Raw genomic sequence first — 27,121 nt, 5'->3', positions numbered from 1 at the left:
GTTAATTTCTATTCCTGTTCTGTCAATAACTACATATTTTCTGCTCTGTATTAGCTAATCTTTCCACTTGCATGCTCTGGCTGCCCTCATATCCCAGAATATATTCATATCAGAAGGAATGCAGTCCATTGTGGTCTTTATGTAGGCAAAATTCTGTTTAAAAATTGTGCTGGGAGAGGAGACTAAGCATGCATGTACATACATGAAGAGACACATGCATGATATTTAAATATTTATTTTGTTATGTATGCTAGCCTTTTTAGGAGGAGAGCAGCAAAGGGACTATATGTGCCATCCAGTCTATTATGTCAACTATTTCAGGTATAATACATGTATTTTTTAAACAGTCTTCTCCTACTGATAATGCAGTTGTCTCTTGTGATGTTTTTGCATTGCGTTGGTTTTGCATTTGCTTTGGGCAGGGAAGTTGAACTAGACAAACTGCAGATGTCCTTTCCAATATCGGTTATTCTGATTCTAGTTGTAATTATGAAATTTACTTGATACTAATACAAACATTCTTTCATGTGTATCTAAACCCAAATACTTCTATGAATTATAAGGAGAGCATTATCTGACTCAGTCTCTGAAAGGAAAAATAATTCCAGGACAAAGAGAACTTGAACATAAATGACAGATTTATCTACTTTAATTTGTTTTCAGAAGAGGATTTCATAGCTCAGAAGTCAGTCAGGTTCCAAGATATTCTCCAGGATGTTTACTTTTAATATTTGAAATAAATATGTACTGAGGATATATTCCAGACATTTTCAAAGATAAGAATATGCATGTCAATAAATCTGAAAACTAAGAAATATCCAATAGAATATCACATAAGTGGTAGGAGTGTGCTTTATATTAATGATTTTTAAAGAATCTTTTCAGTATGGTTTGTCCGCTATAAATTTCATACAACATGACTAGATATTTTTGTATTGCTGATTATATTAGATAAGGAGCTCATGTTTAAAGAAACGCGTGGCTGCATGATATTGCTGCTAACTGCATCTCATTCAAAAGCTGATATGCCAATACTAATATTCTCTCTCCTTCCCTCATATTTTTCTCAGAAGTTTCATTTATCTGAGTGGAATTTTTTTGAAGAGTAGGGCTATGATACTTAAGATCCATTGAGTTTAGTGATGCCATTTAAATAGAGTATTTAGCATAATTGTCGAAGGGAGGACCAGTGCCATTTGCTAGTGCATTGCATCAGATCCATCACTATCCTCCAGCTGCTTTAAACTGGATTTGATTCATAGGCAGGAATTTTAATTGGGTGTTTCTGCTAAGTCAAATAAGCTGGGAACCAGCTTGTGCTGCAGAAGCACCATGGCTAACGGGAGCAAAATCTTTCATTTTCTCGCATAGCGAAGACTAATGTTTGCTGGAGACAGTGATAAATGAAGCCTCACCTCACTGCTCTGGCTCAGCTTTATGAGAGCAAGATCACGCTAAAAAAACTGCGGTTTCTTTTTCGACAGTTATAAATACTTGTTGTGGCAATTTATTTTCTTCTTTTACCAGATTGTTCATTATTGGTTTTTGTTACGGGCTCGGACTTTGTGGTACCGGGGCCGGGAATTAGATTTTGGGATTGGGGTGGGGGTCGAGGTGGGAGTTAGGAGTCAGGCTTAGGGTTAGTGGTCAGAGTTATTGTAAAGGTTTAACGAACGTGGTCCCACGATCGACGTCCCTTCACCTGATTCCTTGCAGCCACAAGGTCGCCCGTCCCCATCTCCGCCTCGACGGCGCGGCTCTCCCCCCCGGCGCCTCTGCCCACCTCCCGGGCACGGGCGCCTGAGGGCCGGGGGCGGGCGAGGGGGTGAAGGCGCAGGGACAAGGAGAACGGCTCGGGCTCCGGCTGTGAGCCTCTGCGCGGGGAGAGCTTGCCTTTCGGGGAGAGGGATTAGGCTGTGGAGTCGGAGAAGGGCTTCGGGTGAGGGTTGGGGGTTCTGCGAAGGGGCCGCGGTGAGCAGTTAGGGTGTAGGTTGGGGGATTCGGGAGTAGTGAGAGCTAGGGTTAGGGCTGGGGACGGCAGTTTAAGGCTAGCGAGCAGGGCAAGGGGTTAGGGCGGGGATAAGGGAAAGGGTTTGGTCTTCGGCTTTGCGGTAGGGCTTGGTGTTGGGGATTAGAGGAGGGTGCTGGGGTAAGGGTTACGAGGGCTTGGGGTTAGGGTAAGGGCTTAAAAAACGTGGTCTCGCGTTCACTGTACCGACTATATCGCCATCGCTTTAATTGCCAAGAAAAATCTGAAAAAATCCATGAGTAAGCAGCGTGCCCCAGCAGCAAAATGGGCCAACAGCCTCCTGGGCTGCGTGAGTAGCGTTACCAGCAGGTCGAGGGAGGTGATCATCCCCCTCTGCTCAGCACTGGTGAGGCTGCATCTGGAGTGCTGCGTCCAGTTCTGGGCTCCCCAGTACGGGAGAGACATGGGCATAGTGGAGAAAGTCCAGGGAAGGGCCTCAAGGATGATGAAGGGACTGGAGCATCTCTCCTGTGCGGAGCGGCTGAGAGGTCAGGGACCGTTCAGCCTGGAGAAGAGGAGGCGCAGGGGGATCTTATCCCTGTGCCTAAATGCCTGGTGGGAGGGTGTAGAGAGGACAGAGCCACACTCTTCTTGGTGATGCCCAGTGTCAGGACAAGGGGTCATTAGCACAAATTGAAATGCAGGAAATTCCATCGGAATATAAGAAAACACTAAGCTGACCCTACTTGGAGCAGAAGGGTTGGTTTAGATAATCTCTAGAGGATCCTGACAACCCCAAGCGTTCTATGATTTATAAGGAAATTATTTGCATCAATTTTTGTTTCATTTTTGCTACCAGAAGTATCAAGGTCCGTGGTCAACCATGAGTAAGCTAGGGACCTCATTCATGCATGGTTGCACCTTGGTTTTATACACTTAGCCCTTTGGGGAACAGGAGCAGAGGTGGGCTTATCTTTCTAACATAGGGAACTTAGTCTTTTAATTAATCAGTGATTGACCCTGTTAGTTTATGGCTGTCCTTGCATTTTATTCAATATACAGGCTCTGAATTTCCTTTTCTTCTCAAAGTCCTGAGAAGTCCTCTGCAACCTTAAGAAAGATAAAAAAGCTCCTAGCCCAAGTTTACAGATTTTGCAGCATAAGGCAGTAATTCAGCTCTGTGTACCAAAAGAATGTGCAGTGGTGGTGTTCAGAGTTCACCTGCTGTTTGGTAGATCTAATGTGCAACATGAGGAAAATAAATTGCCTCATTACTTACTCCTCTCAGGAGAAAAGTTACAGGATCTCTTCGATTGTGTGCTACTCAGGGTGCTCTTAAAGTGATATGTTTTATACATTATTTGGATTTCATAACTCAGGATTATTCTAGCAAATAATCAGAGTGCTAATTTTAATTAGAGGAAAATGGTTCTATTAGCATGAGTATATGCAAAGTCATATATTTATTTGTGTGCAAAATTTTTCAAGGTGACACAGACAACAACCGTTGCTCTCGCAAAGGGAACAGGTTATTCTGCAAATTTAATTTATCATTTGCAGCGGAGCAGTCTATCAAGAAATAGTTTACCTTTGGGAATATTGTCCTCTGAATTTCCTGTGGTTAGGAGGTCATCATTGTATCTGACCTCATGCCTGTTCTGTTTGACCGAGAGCATTTATTTTTCAGCTTTGCTTTTTTCTTGTTGTTAAGTCAAACCTTTTACTAGCACTTCAACCCTGATCTCCCATCCTTCCCCTGCAATGCAGAGTGTAGTTTATGTTCTGCCACGTTGCAGGGAAGTAGCAAGGCTGCTGAGTACATGTAAAACTTTCACTCTGGCTCCACTCTAGTCTTCCAGAGCGCACTGATCATTTAGAATAAGGCACGTGGAGCCAGGGAGCCAGCTGCTCCCTGGCAGATTCTTCGTTTCCCCAAGTCTGAAGAGAGGAGAAGGCTTTTGGAAGACTTGTGCAATTCTCCCCTTCTCTTTGGGAGTAGCAGAGATCAGCCAACGTTGCAGAGGTCTGAGAGAGATGAACTTGAAGGGTAAGAGGTTATGGGCTTTGCCTTAAGCAGATCTCCTCCGTCCAACTCGATCTCCAAGAAAGAGATCGAGTCTAACATATCAAGTCTAACATGTGGACTCTCTGACTCTTGCCATGTGGGCAATTGTGTCCCCATGGAGGTAAGAGAAGGAGGAAATTCGGTGAGTGCACAGTCCTGAGAATCCTCCCTCCGTGTGTTACTCAGATGTAGGTGAGCAGCTGTGACTCACGTTAAAAAAGCAATAATTTATTGACACTGAGCAAGTTCAAATGGATGTCTGCAGGCAAGGTTTCTTTGAGGGCCACTAGAGAAAAGACTTGATCAGCTACTAGCCTGAAGATGCCACCTGGAGCTGTTACCTTGAAAGGAACAACAGTAGCACAACCCAAAACCAAGTCACATTGTGAACCCTTTGACTCCCACCTCTTGAGGAAGCACAAACAGAACTGTGCTCTAGTGGATCTGTACTCTGATGGAGGAGTCGGGATTAGGGTTCATTTGTCACAACTTCTTGAAACATAGGTAATAATGAGCTGTACAACTAAGAAGACCTGAGGAAGTTTTTTATGAGAAATGTAAAAACTAGTCATGTTGTAGTCGAAACAAAAAATAATATGCATTAGTTAAGGAAGGTTGTCAGATGCATGTTTGCCCTTCTCATGAGAACACAAAGCTTATTTTCATTCTGCACCATATCCTTGCTTACATACCTACTGTATTCAGGCTTTAAATTGTAGCAGCTTCAGGTGAATTAGAATATAAAACTACAATATAATTTGCTCTTTTCCAGTGACTGTGTTGCTAAGAACACAAAGCACTCTGTTGAGAGCAGGAATTAAACTGAGTCAGAACATTAGTACTACCTGCAAAATTAATTGACCTCTAAAAAATACCTAGTAAAACTGACTACCTGCCCACTTAACTGCATGACCAGTGTGAGAGACCCTACTTCTAATAAATGCACCTATAGCTTCATTACTACGGCAGACCTTTGTATGGTCTGGTTTAGTTACACTCATGCATTTAGCAGTTCAATAGATGGACACTGTGTCTTCATGAGGTCTTTGCTAACAATTCCAGATTGCAGGAGAAAAGCAAATACTGTACTGTACTCTTACTTTTTCATGGATAAATTGTCTTTGAAAATTTTAAAAATATTTTTTAAACAGTTAGCACTTTTTCTGTTGCTATACTTTTTCTTTTCCCTTCTGTCCTTCTCCCAGACATTGACATCTGTGAAGTTAGTGTATGGTTTCACTAAGCCTTAGATACTAACCAGGATTTTGTTATTAAATATAAATTATTTTATTGTATGGTGCACAATAAAGCAATGTGAAATACTGATATGTATCCTCAGTATTGTTGTTTTGCCATCATGCACAGATTAATTATCTTAACTTCTCCATGTAGAGTTTTCATGGTGATGACTTAAGAAATGTTTGAACATTGCAGTAATTAAGGAATATATGAACAGTGCAGTATGACCTGGAGTGGGTTTGATATTTGTTGGAAAAGTTCTTTTCAGATGACTCTATCGCTTTACCAAGATTTATGTTTATTGAGCTAATACATTTACATCTATGCATTTTATTTAACCTTTAATAACAGAATATATCAAGAGGATCCATTTTGGTTTTATTTCTCTTAATATTTTAATGTACATCTCTAAACATTTTTGTACATTTCACCATGATGTTGTCATAACTGTGTATAAAAGCATGCAAAAATAATCAGTCTTTCAGACCATACAATGGGGACAAATATGCTCATGAGTTTCAGGCAATATTATAGCACATGTGAAGAAGAAGAAAAATAGTAGCAAATAAAGAGTAATGGCTTCATGGACAGTTAAAGCAGGATAACGTCTAGCTGCAATTCACTCTGGCTACAGCAGTCTCCTGTCAGAATCTTGTTCTGTTTTGGACACGAAGTAAAAACCAAAGTAGAAAAGAAAAGCTGCTTCTTTATGAATCCAGTTTAATACCTTTTGACATTGGTAGACAGGCTCATTAATTTCAATGGGTGTTGGATCAGGGCATAGATCTTGAAGCCTAAACTTATTTTTCCAAAAAGAGATTACATTCTTATTTCTTCATTATGGCCTAATTTAAAGTCCCTTGAATCAGACTATTAACAAAATATTATCCTATCTCAGAAAATAATACAGATAAAACTAAAATTCCACTCAACACTCACATAGCACTTTTCCTCTTCAAAGCACTTTAGAAACACTGATTAATCATAACATTAATTAAATGACTACATTTTTTAAAATTCAGCCTTCCAAAGCTCTATTCTCTGCAGGGAGCAGGGAAGAGGATAGCAAGGGACTAAAACCAGCTCCAGTAATCAGAAAACTTAGCCTGCAGCAATTAAACTGAGGAACCACTTCCCTTTGCAGAATCTTTTTTACCTTGGGCCAGTGGAAAGATGAAAGGAAAGATGACAGTGCAGTCTAAATGAGAAATAAATCTGGTGGTGTGTAAAGGAGCTGATTAATTAGATAAATTTGCACTACCTGGGTCAATAGGTAGGCTAACAACTCCTTTCCATGCCTTTTCCAGTTTGCATATCTGGCAGGAAATGTAAACAAAGTGAATTAAAAAGGAAATTATTTGAGTGATTGCCCACATGGCCTCCATCCATTCTGGATATAAAACCCAAGCATGCGAGATCAGATTCCTTGGATCCAAGAACAATAAAGCCTGGGTCTGTCATTTGTGTTCTCAGCCAACCTACCAAAGCTAAGACTGCAAGGGGGACAGCCAAAGCCACCACCCAAATCCTTTTTTCTGGCCAGCAGAGGGGGAACAACAAAAGAGCAGTGGGTTTGTGACAGTTTACCTTAAAAAATGCTGCTTCCTTCGCTGCTGAGGGTGACAAATAGAAGCTTATTGGTGGAGAATTTTCTCCTTCTGTGGACCCAGTAGTTGTTTGGCCTATCAGGTCAACAGACCTGCCAGGTCAAGCTGGGCTTGAACTGACTCATTTTTGTAGTGCCAGTGTGGGTGAGACAGTCAACAAATTAACGCTTATACCTCTTCCCAAATTCATCTTCCAAAACCAGGTTGCAAGTCAGAGAATGCACCCTGAGCTGGGCTGTCTGTGTTTGATGGTTGGTTTGCCTCTCCAGCATGAGAGAGAGGGGATAGAGGTTGCTCAGCTGATATATGGATTAACATTTAAAATAGAAGCCATCCACTATGCTGTGTGACAGGTGCCATTAAGAAACAGAAATTCCATTTGGCCATGGTACCCATAAATATATTTATGTACTAGTTTTCTGGCTCTTCTGCTGCAAACATCTACTCCCCCCAAAGGAGAGCTAGTTTGTCCAGGAATCCACTTCTCTGTGGCAGCATGCATCCTATGACAATTGCCAAAAAGACAGCAGCAAAGATGAAAGAGGCAGAGATGTACAGCAGGGTCTCAATACACTGCTCTAGTTTTGGCATTAGCTCCGATGGAGCCAGCTGAAGTGCTTCTGCATGCCAAGTGTAGACACGGATCTAGCCTTTATAGCACGTGTTGGGACGGATATGCTGTATGAATTAGCAGTTTACGGCCAGTTAAAGAGCCCTGAAAGTTCGTTAATCTCTAGGTTTTAAGACAACTGCTAATATAAAGCCTGAATATCTGCAGTCTTGCTATGTGAGAGAAACACAGAATATGAAAGTGTTCCGTTGAGAGAGGAGTAAAATCAGTATTAGGAGCAACAGTAGATTAAATAGATAGTTGTCTACGGAATTGAGTTATACAAGAGAGACAACAAGAGTAGTACAAGAGCAATACCTTTTAAACAGACTGGATTTTCAAGTCTAAAATCTATGCTTGTAAGCTAGCTAAAATTTCCTTTAGTTCAGAACATTAAAGAGCAGGAGCCTGGAGGGGGGGTCATGGGCATGCAGGGGAGTTGCAAAAACAGGATCTAGCTGAGCATCAAACTGAAAGTGTTTAAACCAGTATGAGGAGAGAATGGAAAAGCTGGGCAGACAAGGCAGATGCAGACATATACACTTAAATATTGGATATGCAAGAGATGGAGAAGGAACATGAAAGCTTAGTGGTTAAGACCCAAAGGGCTGAGGAGCTACAGCTCGAGGAAGAAAAAATATCAGTCATGTAATACAGGGGAGGGGGGGCAGCCCTGAGAAGGTGAGTTGAAAGCAAGAAAAATGATCAGCCACAGGGAAGCAGGAAATACATGAAATGGAAAAGTTACATTTCTGGAAGCAGACAAGCTGAAGGAGGAAGGTGGGTAGGTTAAAATGCTGCTGCAGGAAAGAAAATCTGTGAAGGATCGTGGATGTAAGAAAGCAATCTGCTGAAAAGCGGTGATTGCATTGCACCCAGTTGTGATTTCCAATGGCATGTTCAGGGTGAAAATAGCAAAATGCTTCTCTTTTGTGTTTGTCCAATGCTTCTAGCTTCTATACATACTGCTCTTCCATCCCTGTTATGGCTGTGCCCTTTGTCATTCCTGGTTCTTCTCATGCCATACCTTTCTCTTGCAAAATATAGAACTAGCATCCTTAATCTTTTTAAAAAGATAAAAGCTCCTATACTGGTTACCCTTTTAGATATTTGATTCTTTTACAAGCAAATCTCAATTCACATTGCCAACACAGATATTGGTAGTTCATGTACTTTCATCTCTCTATGAAAGTTTGAGGGTTTCTTCCCTGAAACTGTAAAAGATGACTATTCCTGCTCCCTGTAGGGCTTTATATGCTACACTACCTATGGCTGAATTTATTCTTGATAAAAAAGATTTGAAAAAAAGAAACCCAATGAATGGCACATCACATACAATGCATCAGGGAAGATATTGTTCCTCTTTGTCGTGCTCCATACCAAATACCAATCATATATCTTGAAATCTCGCTGCCTCTCATCAGAGGTGGTGGAAAAGTGAAAAGTGTGTATCATTTTTCTGAGGGGAAGAGGGAATCTGAGACCTCCACCTGATCTTTTGTTCTGTCTCAGCAGCCTTGAGCAAAGTGCACCTGGGTGCTTGGGGGCACAGGAGGGTATATGTGTGTAACGGGTTTTATTCTTTCTGTCTTCTCCAAAAATAATTTATCTCCACAGAGTCTTCAAATTTAAGTTCAAATAAACCTGCAAGGAGGTGAAACCCGGCATTGTTCTCCAGCTCAAAGCACTCATTATCCCAGCTTAATTGGCAGACTAGGCTTAATGTGAAGCAGCTAAAGCAGTGGCTCCAGCCCATGAGTTTTGAGATGCTTACTCAAACCAGTCTAAGTTAACTCATCACTCATTCCCTTACAAGTGATTGAGCTGAGATGATAATTTTTTGGATAGGGATAATTGCAGGACTGTAGTCAGTTAACATTATGTAGTGAAATGTCCTCATGTGCATTTACTCTGAAGTTGCAGAGATCACAAATGTTTGTGCACATCCCTAACATAAGAATTAAAAGGACTTGGGTACCTAAATAACTTTTTTGGCCGAACGTTGAGAATGAGATTCAGGTGCCTAAAGATAAGCATTAAACATTAAAGATGATAGTGTGTCCTACCTTGTCTCCATCTGCTTTTCCAGAAGGCTGTGCATCTTCCATAGGTCTACTAGCTGTGCAAGTATCTCAGGTATCCAAGGGAATTTGAAACCGCGTTAGCCCCCTGTGTTTGGGCACATGAATTGCCCCCTACATGCCTAAAAATGCTTTTATCTTTCCTTTTACACCTAAATCCCAAACTGATCCAAAATCTTCTGTTCTCTGATGCTTGGTAGAAGTGATGGGGCCCATGCTTTTTGGGCGCATGCTTTTCAGTCTCACTGCTCAAGTTTTTTTTGCACTTTCCTCTTCCAATACTACTTCATGCACGGTGGTCTTAGGAACAGGAAACCGATCTGTTGTGGTGAGCAACACCGCAGACCGTTAGCTAGCACTGGTCAGACCACGCGGGTTTGACAGCAGCCACAGCCTTTGAGTTTCATAAATCTGCTCTGTCAGCAGCTGAAATGGTGTCAGAGCAGAAGTGGCCAGACAAAGGGAGGAGAGAGTTGCTGTGTACAAACTGTTGTGACTTACAGTTCCTTCACATGCGATGTACGCTGCAGTCGGCAGCGCTAGAGACTATATGTTAAGGAGTGGGCTGGGTAGCAAAGTCACTGGCTCGGTGGTTGCAGTGGAAAGCCTGTGTGGAAACAGTCAGGTCATTCAGTGCTGAGCGAGGGGGCATTAAACTTTGTGGTGGCTAATTACCCTTACTTCAGTTTGTGCTGCTCTGTCTTCTCCTTTATAAACCAACATTGCCACGTCAGGTAGATTATTTCTTGTTCTTGACTGACCTACACCTTTCCTGGTGCTCCCCAAAGTCTGAGGAGTAATCATCTACTCAGGGACGAGTGTCTCCCAACTTCAGTACTGCAGCCTTTCTCGCTTTCAAAAATACAACTTTGTCTCCTTCCACCTGCTGCCTTTGCTGCTGGCCCAACAGCTCTGGCATTACCCTGCTTCATCTCCTCGGGTTTGCTTCCTCCACAAAAAACTACAAGCGTTTGGCTCCAAGACCCAGTCTGACAGCATTTCTTACCTCTTAACCTATTTTGCCTTTAAAATTCAGGGTAGTTTTTTCCCCTCGAGTTTTTCAGTGGCAGAAGAAAATCTCCCTGTGAAAACTAACAAACCTGTACCCTCTTACATCCCATGGGATTCACAGCTGCCCTGATGCCTACAAAATACTTCATACTGTCTAGGCAGTTCAACTCCAGAGTTTGCTCCATATCATACTAAGCCTAATCACTTCTGGAGGGGCTCTTACACCCCGTCTTGCACCTCAGTATGTACTAGAAGATTTGCAGTGTTCAGAGAAGGGACGGGGTTCCTCTGGAACAGCGACAGCTGGACCCTGAGGGGCACTTTGGGGTGCTACACTAGTGCCAATAGTGATTATCAATAATTACACCTTAAAACAACAGTGTCTGACAAGAGAAAGCATGGTGCACAAATGAACTGTTTATCAAATACAGTAGTGGTATGTCTGCCACTGCTATCATGTGATAAATATGCTCTAATTTATTAGACTATCAGTTGAATATACTGACTCACGATCAAAATTTGTTCCATCGGAATTAAGTAGACAGTTTTGGCACATTTATTAAGTAATGATTGAAAGTAATAATAAAAGCTCTCCCAGTAATATTCTTTCCATAAAGACTGTGAAATATTGAAGTTGGATGGCATTAAAAACACAAGGATGATGAAACTGCACAAAAACACATATGTCTGGAAATTTAAGTGGAGTGCACGTGTTAGAACAAAGAGAACAAAATTCACATATATTATGACATACAGACCCCAGTAGTTCTGGAATAGGATATCTGTAGCATTACAACAAAATATGGTGGCATTTTGCTATTTTTATATTATCTAGCTACACAATGTGAATTAATGAGCATCTTTGAATGGAAAAAAATGGTGAAGTATTACTTTTATTAGAGCAAGCTCTACCTCAAGGACAGGGTTCTTAGTTTGAATTAATATCTGTTTGAGGTTTCTTGTGTTTTCAGTAGGTTAATTTTCCTAGTCTTGTTCTCTCAAACTAGGAACCATGTCACCACTATTTAATAAATGTGCCAATGTGTCAAAGTCATTTTTCAGAGACGAGTGAAAATGGAAATGAAGTCAATGGGGTTACATCAGCAGTGATTTTGTCTCAAGGCAATAGTAGGGAAATATTTCCGGAAGTGGAACCTTACCTGTGATGATTTTACTCCTGTTAAATCTACCAGAAGAATAGTTTGCTCTATTGTTTTCCTCCGAAGGCAGAATCTTTCTTAGGACAGCTATCAGTTTGATCCTATGAAGGAAAAAGTTTCCTGAATTAAGTAATGGAGGCATGTACTAAGGTGCTAATGAGACTTTATCATGCAAAGGAAAAGATGTTAAATCTGCATTGTTGAAATGTTTAGTAAGCAAACGTTATCATCTTACAGTCAAAGACTTAGTGTATAGTGATAGACGAATCCTGCTCTCAGTATAAAGGTGATGGAAGTCTTACCTTAGAAGAATAACTTGTAAATGTATAGTGTCAGAAAAATGCTGTCCCAAACACCTCCAGGACCACCCCTTTCCTGTGACGCTGCCCCCAAATTATGGCTGTGTAATGCCTTTCTTCCTTCCGTTATGAAAGTGAAATTCACTCCCTTATGAGCGTAATTGAGCAAATAAATATGATTTCTTTTTTCCTTGTCAAGCTGGTGGTTATGTTTAATCATATTATGTAAATCCTCTTTAAAAGCATCAAATCAGTTTTGGGTCTTATAATGTGTAATGTTGCTCAAATAAAAAATCAATTTATTTGTAGATCAAAGCAGTTCTGTATGAACCCTAATGAAAATTAACAATGCTATTTATTTTTAATATCATTCTCACACACGTGCTCCTCTCTTCCCAGGACCCTCATCAGTTCTTCTTTCAGCTCAGGGAGGCTTCCTGAGCTGCAAGTTGAATTCCCCAGCCTTCCTACTAGTAGTGCTAGATAAAACTTTGCTGACATTACAAGACTAGTTTCCATCATACGTTTCACTCTGCTTTCAGAAGAGCTTCTTAATGTCGAAAAAATAATTTGAAATGCAAACGCTCTGCAGATTTCAACATGGGCTAATGCAAAGTCAAGGATCGCCTGTGTTGTCAGCTGTCTTGGGCTGATGTAGCAGGAGCTGTTCTTTCATTAGCATTACTCAACATTTACACCACTCTAAACTAGAGCAGGGTTTCTTCTATTGCTAATGCTAGAAAACATGACTCTTCTCTCCTTCATGTCTATTGTAAAGCAGCAGGAACATAACTGAGGTAAGAGAAGTTAAGTGATCACTCTTTTTTTTTTTTGTGAATGTAGTACAGTAATTTATTAACTAACTATATGTATAGTTTTAGAAAACACATTTAGAATGCAAGCAAGTTACTGTGGAAGGTTTTCAGCATTATAAAGAATAGTCCTTAACTTTTAACTTTCATCAGTCAACTCTATGTTAAAGTAAATTTACGTCTTTTTCAATATAAGTTCCTATGTTTTGAATTAAAGACACGTTTTTTATGGCTAAGGCAGGGGTTTTTCTCGTCCCAAATGTATTCTCGAGTAGCTAACAAAGCGTTTGAAGTCCTAAACCCACAGCAGATACGTTAACAGTTACACTTGTTAATAGATTTTAAGACCATGTAAACAGCGGCTTAGGTCATGGCTATAGCCCAGCCACTCGCCTCTTCTGGGGGCCTGGCGTGCCACCTTTTTCTGGTGAGCCTCTGGAAGGGCACGTTGAGCCGGGACGCCTGTCCGTGCGGCCGGCTGCTTTCCCCGCACGTGCGAGCAGCTTTGTCGGGAGGCGGCGGTTCTGGCTTTCGCTGCGCCGCGGGGACAGGGCGGGGAGGAGGAACCCCGTCCCCCCCGGGCAGGACCGGGGCCCCGGCGTTGTCGTTACGGGGTCTGACGGGGACGTCTCCGCACTGGACGCCAGCTGGCACAGCTGCCGCAGCTGCAATACGCTGACTAGGTTTTCGGTCGACAAAATGTGCGCTGTGAGGCTTCTGGCACTTTCTAGCCAAAGACTAAATTTGGTGCAATTCTTGGGGGCGGGGGGCGCGACAAAAACAAAAAAACCCACTTGGAATATATTTCAGTTTGAATATGCAACCGATTAAGAATTGAATAGTAGTATTGAGCTGGAATTACTACAGCCGCTCAGAGTAAGGGATGCTGTACTGTCCCACTGTTACGCATTATCTATAAAAGCCTGGTTTATTGTTTTGAAGTATCTAATACTGATCTGATCTTCCCATGCCTAACTTAAGGGTGTGCGCAGCAGAAATGTTAGAACCGTTGAGCATTAACATGTCCGGAATGCTTATACCATGCTTGATTGTGGGGTGGGGTTTTTTTTCATTTTCCTACTGAGCTTTTCCTGATAGCTCCAAAGCTTTCGTTTATTGTAAGAAGCATCTTGTGTGTCTAGGCATGTGTGCTGGTATGACTACTATTGCCTGGAATACTAGGTCAGTTCCAGGAAGAAAATCTGCTCGGGGCAGCCGTCCGGATTTCCTTACTCCCAGTGCTAAGGGACACAGTCTTTGGCTCCTGATGGAATGATCACTGTCTTCTGGTTCCATCAGAGGACTGAGGTGGTGAGACACTCCATTGCACTTCAAGTGAGGTACAAAAGGAAAAAGGAACATTGGTCTGTTCTGGATGTGTGTACAGAGTAAAGCAGAAAGTCTCACTGATCTGGTTTATCTACTTGTACGTACTCCTAACCAGTGGCAGGCACTGCATTAGAAGAGTAAAAGCTACAGCAAATCATGGTTTATTTTATTTTTTTGATACACAAGCTTAATGTCCTATATGCTACAGACTGAAGTAATCACTGTAAGTGATGAGCAACTATTAATGTGTTCATGTCACATAGATCAAACAGATGCAGATGTAAATAGCATTTCAGGCTGTTCTCGAACAGTGTTTCATATATGTGTAGGGGAAAAAAAGATTTTCAGTTTGCTCAGACAAACCATTTCTGAAAGAGAAAGTGGTGTTAACATCTGTACAACATCTGATAGTAATAATACTGCTGAAAAGCTAATGATGCAAATGGCCAATTAAATATTAAGTGCAAAGAAATAAAAATGTTTGAGGACAAGATTTGTATTTGTATTGCAGCACACCAGTAAGATTCAAATCCTACTGCACACATTTTGTGGGTAATGTTATGCTTTTTATAATCAGGAATGTTTTTACGTGATATAGAGTGAGTAGTTTCTAAGATCTCACATTACCACTGAATCTATTTGATAGCCTTTAAGTTTATCATTTCAGTACAGAAATTTTAGTTTTTATCTGTATTATGAATATTCTGTTCCAAATGACTGGCTGTATTTCCACCACAGCAGGCAAAATTGTGAGAAATAAAAATAGTTTTACACTTCATAGTTAAAAGATGTGATTTTCCTCTTACCTCAGCTTTCAAATATGGATGCACGCAACTCAGTTTATGAATTCAGAAATAAGATTTTTAATAAGTACTCATAAATACTAATTGATCAGAACTTTTTCAATTTATCAACAAATCTGATTAAATTATCATATTATATACAATAATCATACCTGATTATTTCATTCATAAAATGTGATGTAGATTAGATTACTAATTATATTTATTTTTCCCAGCTTTCCTGTCCTTTTCATCCTGCATGATACACTCATGATGATTGCTGTATGCAAATTCCTAGCACAGCTGCACTGAAGGTGATTCGGAGTTGTTTCACTGACCTCAGCAACAACTTCACCAGGCCCTCACCCTCTCTGATCTTGTCTTCATCACACTGAAGGACTGAGCAGCCATTTTACCATAATAGTGACCCTCTAGAACTGGTGTGAGGCTTCTCATATATCTGTGGCAGTGCTAACCCTACCCTACATTTATATATATTTACATTTATACTATAGATATATATAAAAAAATTCTCAGAGGCTGTTCTTGTGTTCTTTTCACAAGCACTACATTTCTTTCAGGCACAAGTTTTGCAAAAAAACCCTTTGTTCATTTAAACGTGAAAAAAGTTATAATAATCATAGAATCATTTAGGTTGGAAAAGACCTTTAAGATCATTGAGTCCAATCATAATCAACAGAATTTCTTTTTCGTGTCTTCAGTTCAGTGTAAGCATTTTAAAAATTCGTTACACCTTTCATTTTAGGATATTTTAAGTTCTGGATGTTGGTGTTATATAAACTCCTTACTAAATATCAGACGGGAATAGATGTCAGAAAGGCTCCCTTTCTGGTCAGTACCATCCATACAACTAAGGATGTGTGGAAAAGATGGTGTCCACTCTGAGCAATAAAGTCTAAGAAACACTAATGAACCCAGTTAAATTACTGCACGCAGTAGAGAATTAACCTTGTACAGTGAAACTGCTCCTTCAGAGAAGACTTTTTCACAAATAACGTCATTGGCTTTGCATTCACTGTAGTGTTTTTAAGAACTGATGCACATTTTACTGATAGTAACAAGTTACAAGTTGTGTGGTGGGAGATGAGGACTTGCCAAGTTCTGTAAGTTGGGGTATTCAGGTTATTTTTGTACATATACTTGGCTTTTACTATCATCGTTTCATCCTCCTAAGGGCATGATGTAGCCATATCCAAAGTCTCCAACTGATGTAGTATGGAAATATTAACAGAGTCCCTAATGTGTGAAATGCTTGAACATGCAATCGTATAAATGTGGCTTGCTCCAAAGTAGTATCAGTAGCCAATTAGATTACATGCAATGATGCAAATGGTGCTAATAGTCTTGCGTGTTTTCCCTGTACTTCTTCTCCGTCACCCTTTATTGCTGTATCTTCTGAATTCTCCCTTCGTTTTCTTTCAACAAAGGCAAGTATGCCATGAGGGATCTGGTCCACCGACTGCCAGGCGCTAACAACAGCAACAGCTCAGCAAGCAAGGCCATGTCTGATGACACCGTTACTGCCATTTGCTGCACTCTGCATGAAGTCATCACTAAAAACATGGAGAATGCCAAGGCCTTACGAGACGCAGGCGGCATTGAGAAACTGGTTGGCATATCTAAGAGTAAAGGAGACAAGTATGTTTTGCAAATCACCTTGCACCTTTTTAACATCTCCAGTAGTTATTGCTAGTCCTGAATGTGTTTGCCTCCTCTGTGCAATCGTGAGTTGAATTCTTTAGTTTCATCAGAAATCATATGCCCAGTGTGAGAGGTGACAAGAAACAGACAATACCAATGGCAAAAGTCTCTGCTGTGGTTTATTTTTGATGTACCATCTGCAGTGCATGGAGTGCACCGCGTGTGCAGTTTAAGGAAGAGTAATTACCTACAGTAAGCACAACCTCTAAGCACTTCCAGAAGATCCTGATAAACATTAGGGACCAGAGCTGCTGGATTGCACCCTGCAGAAGGGGTGACATGCAGGTGGAGGGATCCTGTGAGAGGAAGGGACCTCACCGCAGTTCTGTAACTGCTCCTCTTGCTCTGGGAGTGAAGAATGTAAAGTCATTGTCCCTCTTCACAGCACCCTTTTCCCTGCCACCAGCTTGCTGGTGAGGTGGGGCAGAGTAGAAAAATGGATCCATGGATTTTCCTAGCACCTTGCTTCTGAGGGAGCGTTAGGATACCTGCAGGCTACTTTGTGAGGCACCAAAACATGCAAAAATCTTACACACGACTGTGCCATTTTCAGAGCAGCTATGGTTTCATCTTGTCTGTTTTCCTATGTACGCACTCTTCATGAAGAGTTCACTCTTTATCCTTCTTTTGCCTAAAACAGATAGCCTGGTTCTCATATTTGTCAACCTGCAGAAGTATAGTGCAATGGGACTATGGCAGTTTGAAAACAAAAAGCCTTCACTGTAGTGCACAAAACCCATCAGTCCACCTACTCGAAGCTGTCATCACACAGCCTACTGCAGCATCAGAGCTCTAAAAGAGCCCCACAAAGCCAGGCCACAACCTGAAGGAAAGATTTATGCACCCTACATTTGGTATGAGAACTTATGCTCGCCTATGTGATCGGAGCATTGCCAATATAATTTAATCACATTTCTTTTCCTCTATTGTCACCCTTTTCTTTTCATACCAAATTCATTATTGAAACATTCTCACGTTCTAATTGTAAGGGGTAAAAAGTAGTAGCGTAACAAAGTGTGTGATTCCAGTTGTGGGAGCTCCCCATGCTCTGCCAATTTATTTACATTTGCATTTTTATTATTATTAAATCTATTTAAAATTTTGATTTATATTTTCTAGATCAAATGTACTGATATTGCAAGCAGGTTCATATCCATTTCTCTTAAGTTGAATGTGTCTTTCCTCAGAATAATGCATTTGTCTACCTGTTCGTTATCTGGCAGAGATTATTAATACCTCTTGAGTCTGGAATTTTCAGAGTATCATGGGCAGTTTTAGGAGGATCCAAGGGTATAATTCCCTGTGTAAGTATCCCTCATAACTGTGAAAGACATATCTATGTTGAGTGAAGGTATTTAGCCCAGGTACCGTTGAGTAATTCCAAAACGCCCTCCCAAATCATGATACGTATCCCTCCTCTCAAGTACTTTGAGTTGCGGTCCTGTGTAATTACAGGTTACACAGTTGTAGAAGAAGAAAACCTGTCAACTCACAGTGCTACAAATGCCCATCTTAAGTGAAAGTTCCATTTTTCAGCTTTCAGAGTTGTTAGTATTGTGCACTATTGCTTTGGTTTGGTTTCTTATAGGTAATCCATTGTTCACAAATCAGAATTCCCGGTCATTGGACTGACAGGAAATTCTGGCATGCTCGCTTTAATGCAGTAAAACACTTCAGTATGAATTTATCTTGTCCAGTATGAAGCCTCTGCTTCTACAAGTGCAGGATACTAGCCTGGCCATGCATCCTGGTGTGTATCGGTGCCAGGAGTGTGGGGCTGGCCCCTGCGAGCCTTTGGAACATGCCCAGGGCTCGAGCGCTCTCCCTGTAGGACAGCACGAGAGAACTGGTGTTCGTAAGGTCACATTGGCCAAGCCCATATTGGCTTCGCATAGTTCCTGTTTCTCCTCAGCGCTCACAATATGGTCGGCGCAGTTATTTTCCTGGTTACTCCGTGCTACCAGCACCCCACTAGCCAGTACAGCTGGGAGTATAATAAAAACAATTATGCTTGAAAGCGTTCATCAGATTCCTGTTTATGCACCAATTACCCACCTACTGCTGTACTCTGGGCGAGAAATGGAAGAAAAGGGGAAAAAAAGCACCAGATAAATTACTGGGAAAATACTGTAGAAGGTAATTGAATCCGTTGTGTCATGACCATTGCTTTACCAGCGTGTCAGCCTACCAGTGGTCCTTCTCAGAGATCACAGGATGCACCAGAGCCTGACCCCTGAGAAGACTTCCCACCCAAACCAGTAACATACGCTGCCGGTTTTCTGGTTTCTCTCTGGTTTTGCAATCCATGTGCCTTTTCTGAGTAAACCATGAAGTGCCTAAATGACCGCCCTGAACTCCATCAAGCCTCACTCCAGACTTTGGCCTTTGCAAGGTTTTCTAGCGCTCTACTGCTTTATGTGTATTCTTGGTACAGCACAGTGTGTGCTTCCTCAGTGGGCTGGGTTATCTTCCCCGCCCTTTTCTATTTGACCCTTCTTCACTGAGCTGAATACTCTCTGATATTATTTTTTTAGAGTTTTTTTAAAGTTACCTATCCCGAGAGGAATATATGACTCCAACTGACTGTAACAATAGTTTAGAGCTTCTGTCAAAACCTTTCTGAAGTCCCTGTGAAGTTATATATGGTTTTCAACATGACATTGTATTGTCGTCATTAAAGGGTAATGGTGTGAGCAAGATGCAAGTCCTAATTTGGATTCCTAATGAAATTTCTTATGACTTTTTGTAATCAGTTGTATTTCTGCATCTTGGCTCTGCACTTCAAAAGCAGTGCTCATCACCCATCTAGAGTGTTTCTTCTGGCCACTGCTAAGAGGCGCTTAATGCATTGAGCACACTGTCAAGAGTTGAAGTTTGGCAGCTTATAGAGAAAGAAACTCTGGCTCTAACTTCTTGTCCTTTATGCCAAAAGTTGTAGCCAGGACGTCTTCTTAGATGTACATAATACCACTTGGCTCCTCAACAATTTTGCCAATTGCTACCTCTCCCATTCCTCTTACTATGCTCTCAGCATGAATCCTTGTTCTCAGTGGTCGGAGGAGCACACGTTTTGCTCCTCACTGAATAATTAGTACTATAGAAATAACATGTATTGCCCTTGCTTAAAAACACATTGGTCTCCAAGGTGTCAACCAAAGATCTTATGGTACATTTGAAACACTTTAATTGTGGGTTTAAATCCATAGCGATGCATTTGAAAATTGGGGTGAATGGAGTCTTGTACTTAACAGTCTCTTTCTCACTCTTTCTTTCTTTCTCTCTCCCTTTTTAATATATGTGTGTAACAGGCATTCGCCAAAAGTGGTGAAAGCAGCATCTCAGGTCCTCAATAGTATGTGGCAGTACAGAGACCTGAGAAGTCTCTACAAGAAGGTAAGGCTTGGGTTTTTTCTAGTTTTGTTATCTTTTGTATGGTTACCCAAATTTGGGGGCTGAGAGACTTTAGACCAAAACATTTATGTGACTGGAAACTCACCTCGAGTTTAAAATTTCAGATACTTGGAGCTATGAGTTTTTCTCTCATTTCTACTTTTAACATAGAAATACCTTTCAAAAATATGTGTGGTGGTGAAAAGGGGATGTGAATTTGATTTTCAAAACAATTCATACAAAAAAATGCCGGATCTGACAGCCCTGGAGAGCGAACAAACCTATGCAAGCTCTCCTACTGTACCTTTCCTTCTTACACCTCCCCACCCTGTCCTGGCAAGATTACCAGATTTCCAGCCCTTCAGCTCCCAAATTTCCTCATGAGATTGTAAACAAGAGTATCTGAAGGAGGGGTGCTTAGGGACCAGTTACATGTGGTGCTGGGCTGAAACTTGAGAGCTTCACTTCAAATCAGCTGGCAGACAGTAGCATCATATACTTGGTTTTCAGACAGCCTATGGAGTCTGTAGTACCATCCCATTCCCACAGGCCTGCTAACCTCTTAAAAATGAATTGCAATACAGTAATATGATTCTGTGAAACAACATCCTATATAGCTTTTAAAACATAAGTGTCTACTTAGTAAATGACAACATTTAAAGTAATTCTTGCTGAGTATTTCCAAACTAAATTACATTCCATGGGAGTATCAGCCTGCAGATTTAGTTCTCAAAGGTCTTCTTGCTACATGGAATTTCACAGCTTATCTAATTGATATCTGTATTTGTAATCTCAGCAGAGAGCTAAGACTTTGTGTGGCACAGAAGCTCAGGTCCTAGTTAAGGCTGAGGCATAAGAATGGTGAAGTAGGGAAGGTTCGCGGTGGCGTAGTCTGTGTTGTATGTATTTTGCACAAGAAAAGAACTTAGTTACATGAAATGTATGCACCAGATCTCAGACTGGCAGAAGCTGACCTTCTGTTTGAAATGCTGTTCTTTTGCATGCCTCAGCCCTGCTTGTGTCAAGTCTGAGGAGTAAGGAAGATGATTATTGAGTCTCTCCCATTGTTCACTTCCAGTATTTTCTGTCATCCTTGGCAGCCCTAGGGATACCATATGCGAAGACGTTCCAAGTAACGAGCTGGTACTCAACTGTCCCATTAAGAGGTGGGAACAAACATGAGCTGGAGTAGGCTTTTCCTGACGCAAGGCAGTAACACACTGGAAGTGTGCATAGCCTGACTTCTGTGCATGTGGGTGGCTGCACCGGAGAGGCTGAACTTTATTGCACCGTAGTCTCTTAGAGGTTCTTACAATGTCTGGCTCATTTCCAACCTTCTGTCTGTATATATATGCTGTGACGGAAAAGCAGTTTCTAGGGTTGCTCCGTGCATGAGGGAATCTATATGCTGTATGGCTTCTGAGTATACTGCTACCTAAAGGACATTCTGTTAGCTGCCAATGTGAATGCCTGGTAATGTACATACGTACTAAGCATGCTTGGGTACTAAGTACCTTGCATGCTTAAAAGAACATTTTCTGTGGCCACAAATACATGCTTGTGGTATGGAAAATAGGGCAGGCTAGCCTTTGAGGTAGCTTCCAGGATATTTGTAGCAGACAGATTGTCTATATTGTCAGAAAGCATTTTATTACTCTCTATATTGGCTAATTCCTACAGGCTTCACAAAATCTTAAAATGAAGGTCACTCTCTGCTACACATTTGTGTACTCATTACATGCCATTATACATGCTGCTAAGCCTTGTATAAATATGGTTTCTTTTAATCAAAATGTTCAGATAGTTAATTTAAAATACTCCTGTTTGTTAAAAGACATACAGTAATTTTATAAAGTCATCATATTTATTAAACTTGCCTATAGTAGGCTGACTTATGCTGGCTGGCTGAGTTTCACCACTGTTGGGAAAATAATGTTTTTATGATAGGAAAATGAGAAAAGTTTGCATTATACTGACAGTCAGCTAGTTATGTAATATAAAGATACTGTGTCAATGCAATCTTTATTTTGTCCCATTAAGATACATATGCTAGTAAAAACGAGTGAACATGCAGCTGACAGTATAATATGATCAGCACTCGGCAGTATCTTGCACTTGCACAGCCTTTTTTGAAGTGCAGGTAAATCCTATTGCATAACCATCAGCAATTTCTTCCTATGTACTGATGTATATATACAATTACTTTCAAAGAATTGGTGGCCTACAGAGAGGCACAGTTTTGTGCTGTAATACAAGGAAATTGCAGGCATCACATCACATTTAAGAAAAAGCAGCGGCACTTACCTTACTGTTTGAGAAACAGTGTAACGAAATATTTTGAATTGCAGTGTATTTTAGAGCGACATGTTTACAGTAGAGTAAGTAAGGAGAGGTAAAAAGAATAGAAGGATTATCCTTCGTATCAACGTGGAAAGAAGGCAATGTATGTTTACTGCTGATACAGTAACAGTCAGTATATTTAGTCCAAATATGACGGCATCAGCAACGAAATGGAAACCTCTTTCACTTTTCTAATTTTGCTCAACGTTACAGGAATCATCCCGTAGCTGGCAGAATATAAACTGCACTGACAAAGTCCATCCAGAGTTGGGGATTGGTGTGGTCACCTAATGACTTGCCACACCTCTGAAGGACCAAAAGCCAAGAAGTGCATAGGCACCAATTTCCCACTTGCAGCACTCCCCGATAAGCTGCTGGCCGCGAAGTGGAAAGAAGCGGGGGAGTCCGAAACCAGTCCCCCACCCGCTGCCAGCAGCGGGGCTGCCCTAAGCAGGGTATGTGCAATGCTTCTTGCAAGCTCCAGTCCCAGCACGGGTGAGCAAGCTCTTCAGCTTTAACCAAGGCTGTAACGTTAATATGCCTATGTAGTGAAACCTAAGTGAAGCAGCCTCTAAGGACACTGTCAGAATCGGCTGTTGCATAAAAAACAGCCCAAATTTAACAGATTTCAGGGTGCCAGCTTCAGCTATGGTACTTAAGAAGAATCGTAGTGCGCACAAATTTCACTGTGCCACTCGGTGTCTGAGAGACATTGCCTGTTCCTCTGGGCCATTCAAAGCCAAAAACTGCAGCAGCAACTGCAACAGCTCAGTTAACTTCATTGGCCAAATCAAGCGATATACCCTGTCTCAGGGTCGTAGTCTATCTGGCTACGAATGCAAACAGTATCTTTTAACAACACAAAATTTTAAGGTCCTATCCATCTTTTTTATCCTGAAAAATGCAAAATTATTCCACAAGTCAGTGAGATGAGAGGCATAGAAAATTAAATCTAGTAAGCCACATTAAGCTACAGATAAAAGTGTTTCTGGAAAAAGAGTTTCAGGCTAGCCCATATGCTGTGTTTAAACAGAAGGGCAGAGCAGGAGGACAGTACAAACCCTGCAAGCAACAGAGCTCCAACAGCCCGGAGTTCTGAGTTCTGGTACCCAGGAACGTCTCTGCAGTGGGCTGGTCCTGCTCCCAATGAAGGCAATGAGAAGGCCCTATAGATTTCATAGGTCCTTTCTGTAAGGCCCCCAAAACAAGAGCTGGAACATTACTGGGGAGACAGGCTCACTAATCTGCAGCATCCAGCGTGTCCTGGGATTCCCAAGATCCTATAAAAAATAAGACTGAAGGTTTGTGCGTTGCTTTCATTCGGTTTGATGGAGCAGGAACATAGTGCCCATTTATTAACAGCTAATGCAAGAGGAGTTGCACTGTTTGAACTGTTGGTCTCTCTTCTCAGATAGGTTTTTATTCTCTGAAGAGCATGCTTAGGTGGAGACTGTAGCTTTTCTGGCTCAGGAGAATGATGGGTAGACTTCTAAGTTCTCACAGCCTGAGCTGCAAGTTCAAGGTGGAAGAGGCATTGCCTTTATTGTCTCAGTTTCCACTTGGAAAGCTCTGTAAGTCCACAATACCTTATGCTCTGTGTTTGCAGAGCTATCTCGCACCCTGTACCCGCCACTGACACGTTCTATCCCATGTACCAGGATTTCCAGTTCATAGCTGTGTCGTGGCTTTAGTGGGACACATAGACTTGTTAGGCTGGACTGGCATGGAAAAGGCACAGAAAGTAAATAGTCAGCGTTCAGATCTGTGAGTGAGGTGACAGTGTTGACTTTGTAGTAAACAAAGCTTTGTAAGCTTGTGCTTTAGGGAAAAAAGAAGATTTCACTCCCTGGTATGGTTACTTGGGCACTATCCTAACATAGTCCAACAAGAAAAAGTTGCAAAATGCAGAAATGTTTCTGGTCCTAAAATTATAGAAAAAAAAATTTGACAGACCAAGAGGAAGCAACGAATTTAGTCCTGAAGTAAGGGAGTTGCCAAGCCATCCCAGAAGTTTAAGTTGCAGGTCCTTCATCATGGAAGAGTTCGCAGGATATGCTGCTCTGTTTGCTGAGCAATAGCTGAAACAGAAATCTAATCTGAAAAAGAGTCCCACCAAGAGGAAAACAAGGTTCGGGTTCAGTCCCATATAAACAGTGTTTAGATTATTTAGTGTGATTCATTTCTAAATACTGCTAAAGCTTCACAAGTACAAAAGAGGTGATCATCAACATTTTTCATCAGTGGATGAAATACTGTCTCCCAAAGAGTGACTTTAATGTCATGTCATTTTAAAACTTCTTTGTTTTCTACAAGCAAGACATATTTTCATAAGTGATCATTTATCTGCCTCTGTTTTCGTGAGTCTGTTCCAAAATACTTAAAATCTGATTTTCAAAAGTGCTTAACAGTCACATGGGCCATAGCCCCACGGATGGGTCAGTCGCTCAGCACTCACGAAACACCAGGTAGAGGATCTATCCTGCTTGTCCCTGTGCTTCAGACTCATGGTACAGCCCTCTTCTTCAAGCATCTTGGCAACCTCTGCAGTCAGCAGGAGAATCAAGTGCTGCTTACAGTCTCTGGAGAGAGGTGCTGTCCCGTTTATGTTCAGCCACCTAAGCAAGGTGAAAGGAGCTACTACGGTGATTCTTTGAAGACACCCATTTCCAAGTCAGGAACACTGGACCCTGCTCCAGTCTCTAGGGTTTTAGCTGGTTGAAGATTTGGGGACACCTTTGAAAATACAGGTGTGACTGTAAAAGAGCAGATTTCCATTAGCTGGTAAACTCTTATCTGTCTCAATATTCAAGAAAATAACCAACTACTCTTAAACACAGATAGCTTGTTAAATTACATGAGGAAATTTGAGCAAAAGGGTTGTGCTAAATGAGCTTAACATGAAAGAAAGTTTATTAGCTAAAAGCAAGCTTCAATTAGCATTAAATGTGTGTAATATTAAAGAGCTGGAGGAACTGTCAGGAAGAATATGTTTTCTATTAATTGGTTTGCTTTGCCTAACCACTTAGGCTCCAACAAAATATGTTTACATTCTATCATTATGTTAACACTTATTCTGTCTTCCAGTATATAAGTAGAGATCACAATGGATTTGTAGAAATTATTTTTCTTTCCCATTTTTTATCGTAGGTTTCTGTTCTGCATGGACTAATAGAAATGTTTGTCCTATTCACCTGCCATATGAATAAAAATACAACCAATTATTTGAAACCAGGGAGGCTGTTAAAGGCGGTCGTCCTTCAGCGTGTAGTGTGCCATCTACAACAGGGAAACTATTGTGATAGGCAGTTAATGAAGTCAGAGTAGTCACTCTGAAGATGGCCTTGTCTGTCATTGGCTGGAAAAGATATTTGGAATTGCCCGAAGCTTTAGAAGCAGTTAAGCCAGTCCAGATCCAGAAGAGGACTCTCTTTTCATGTGACTTTCAGAATAATAAAATGATGACTCTATGAGAAGGTCCTTTATGGCTAAATGTTCCATGAAAATTGCCAGCAATAAACTTCAAAACCCTAGTCAGGGAGTTTTAGCATCTAAAGTCCTTTCTTAAGGAAAATATACCTACTCACCCTTTAAAAATGTAAATTACATCATGCTATTGTGTAGATTTGGAACACATCGTTTGGATTTTCTCCCGGTAAGGTTATCGTCAGTCAGACATCCCCCAAAAAGATGCTGTTTTAGGTCAAATTTATCTAGTGAAAAGGTCTATGCAGAACTTAAACCCTACACTAAGGATCTAAATTCCAAATCCGGAACATAATAGTTCCTCAAAAAAAGTGGCTTGACTTGAAGGAACTATTCATGTGCTCAAATTGTTCATGAGCATATCTATTTTGCGGTGCTGATCTTTCAGCGGGGCTTAATTTATTTCTGTACAATTGGCAAGGCCTTTTTCAGATGAATATGTCACCCTTTCAGAAAAAGGATGGATTAATTTAAGGTAAACCCCCACTGTAATATAAAGCTAGATTATCATCATAGAGAAGGCATTGTCTAGAGCCCATTTTTATATTAACTATGAAAATGCAAGTACCTGATTAATAAATGATTGACTGATTGATTGATTTATGGCAGTGGGCGGCCCCAAGCTTCAGTGTGGCTGATGACAGAGGATTTTCACCAACCCACCACTCTGGGTCATGGCACGCTCAGCATACGCTCTCCCAGAGCCAAGAAACCAGAATCTATTCCCCAACCCAGGTATTCTGGCTGTCAGCTGACCAGTGTTGAATTGTTGTGTTTCGTGCATACTGAGATTTGTACCCAAAAGAGTTCTACAGGAGACGTTGGAATCAAAAGTAACAAAGCTTTACTAGAGATTATATTTTTAAATTATACAGTTTAATGTACTGAAGGCTGTAGGTTCTAGATGGAAAGCGTCTCGCCGCACTCGGGAGAGCAGTCCCCTTCATTTCAGCCGCGTGAGGAAGGGGTGCAGACTTTTGCTCTCTCAGGACAGCATATACCAGAGAGGGGGACACGTGCATTACATTCGGTTCCCTGACAAGCTTTCTAGCATTTCTGTAATCTCGGTTTTGATTGTCTGAACCTTTCAAATAGAAAGGCAGTTATTGATAAGCACTATGTCGCAATAGCAGATTGAATTTATCAAGCATTTTGCTTTCTTTTCTGGCCCAGTGGCATCTCTAAGACAAAAGCACTAGCTGCATATTTCAGTAAGAGGATC

At 41.1% G+C, this 27,121-nt stretch overlaps 1 protein-coding gene and 1 long non-coding RNA gene across 8 annotated transcripts in view; one reads left to right on the top strand and one right to left on the bottom strand.

Annotated features, from left to right (window-relative positions):
* CTNND2 (catenin delta 2) overlaps window positions 1-27,121 on the top strand; it is a 688,109-nt gene that overhangs the window by 627,025 nt on the left and 33,963 nt on the right. For 5 of the 7 annotated variants that reach the window (XM_030041721.1, XM_030041726.1, XM_030041722.1 and 2 more), the window contains 3 exons: window positions 16,413-16,623; window positions 19,995-20,079; window positions 26,509-26,634. In XM_030041721.1, the coding sequence (XP_029897581.1) occupies window positions 16,413-16,623; window positions 19,995-20,079; window positions 26,509-26,634 (422 nt within the window). The remainder of the gene's footprint in view (window positions 1-16,412; window positions 16,624-19,994; window positions 20,080-26,508; window positions 26,635-27,121) is intronic. The other 2 variants (XM_030041725.1, XM_030041723.1) reach the window with 1 other exon arrangement.
* Window positions 19,928-27,121, bottom strand: part of LOC121232424 — a 47,813-nt gene continuing 40,619 nt past the window's right edge. The window contains exon 3 of the long non-coding RNA XR_005930816.1: window positions 19,928-19,944. This is a non-coding gene — a long non-coding RNA (uncharacterized LOC121232424). The remainder of the gene's footprint in view (window positions 19,945-27,121) is intronic.

This window comes from Aquila chrysaetos, chromosome 18 (assembly GCF_900496995.4).
Source record: "Aquila chrysaetos chrysaetos chromosome 18, bAquChr1.4, whole genome shotgun sequence".
Classification (NCBI taxonomy): domain Eukaryota; kingdom Metazoa; phylum Chordata; class Aves; order Accipitriformes; family Accipitridae; genus Aquila; species Aquila chrysaetos.
The sequence above is the reverse complement of the archived record's forward strand: the minus strand, read 5'-3'. Positions and strand labels throughout refer to the sequence as shown.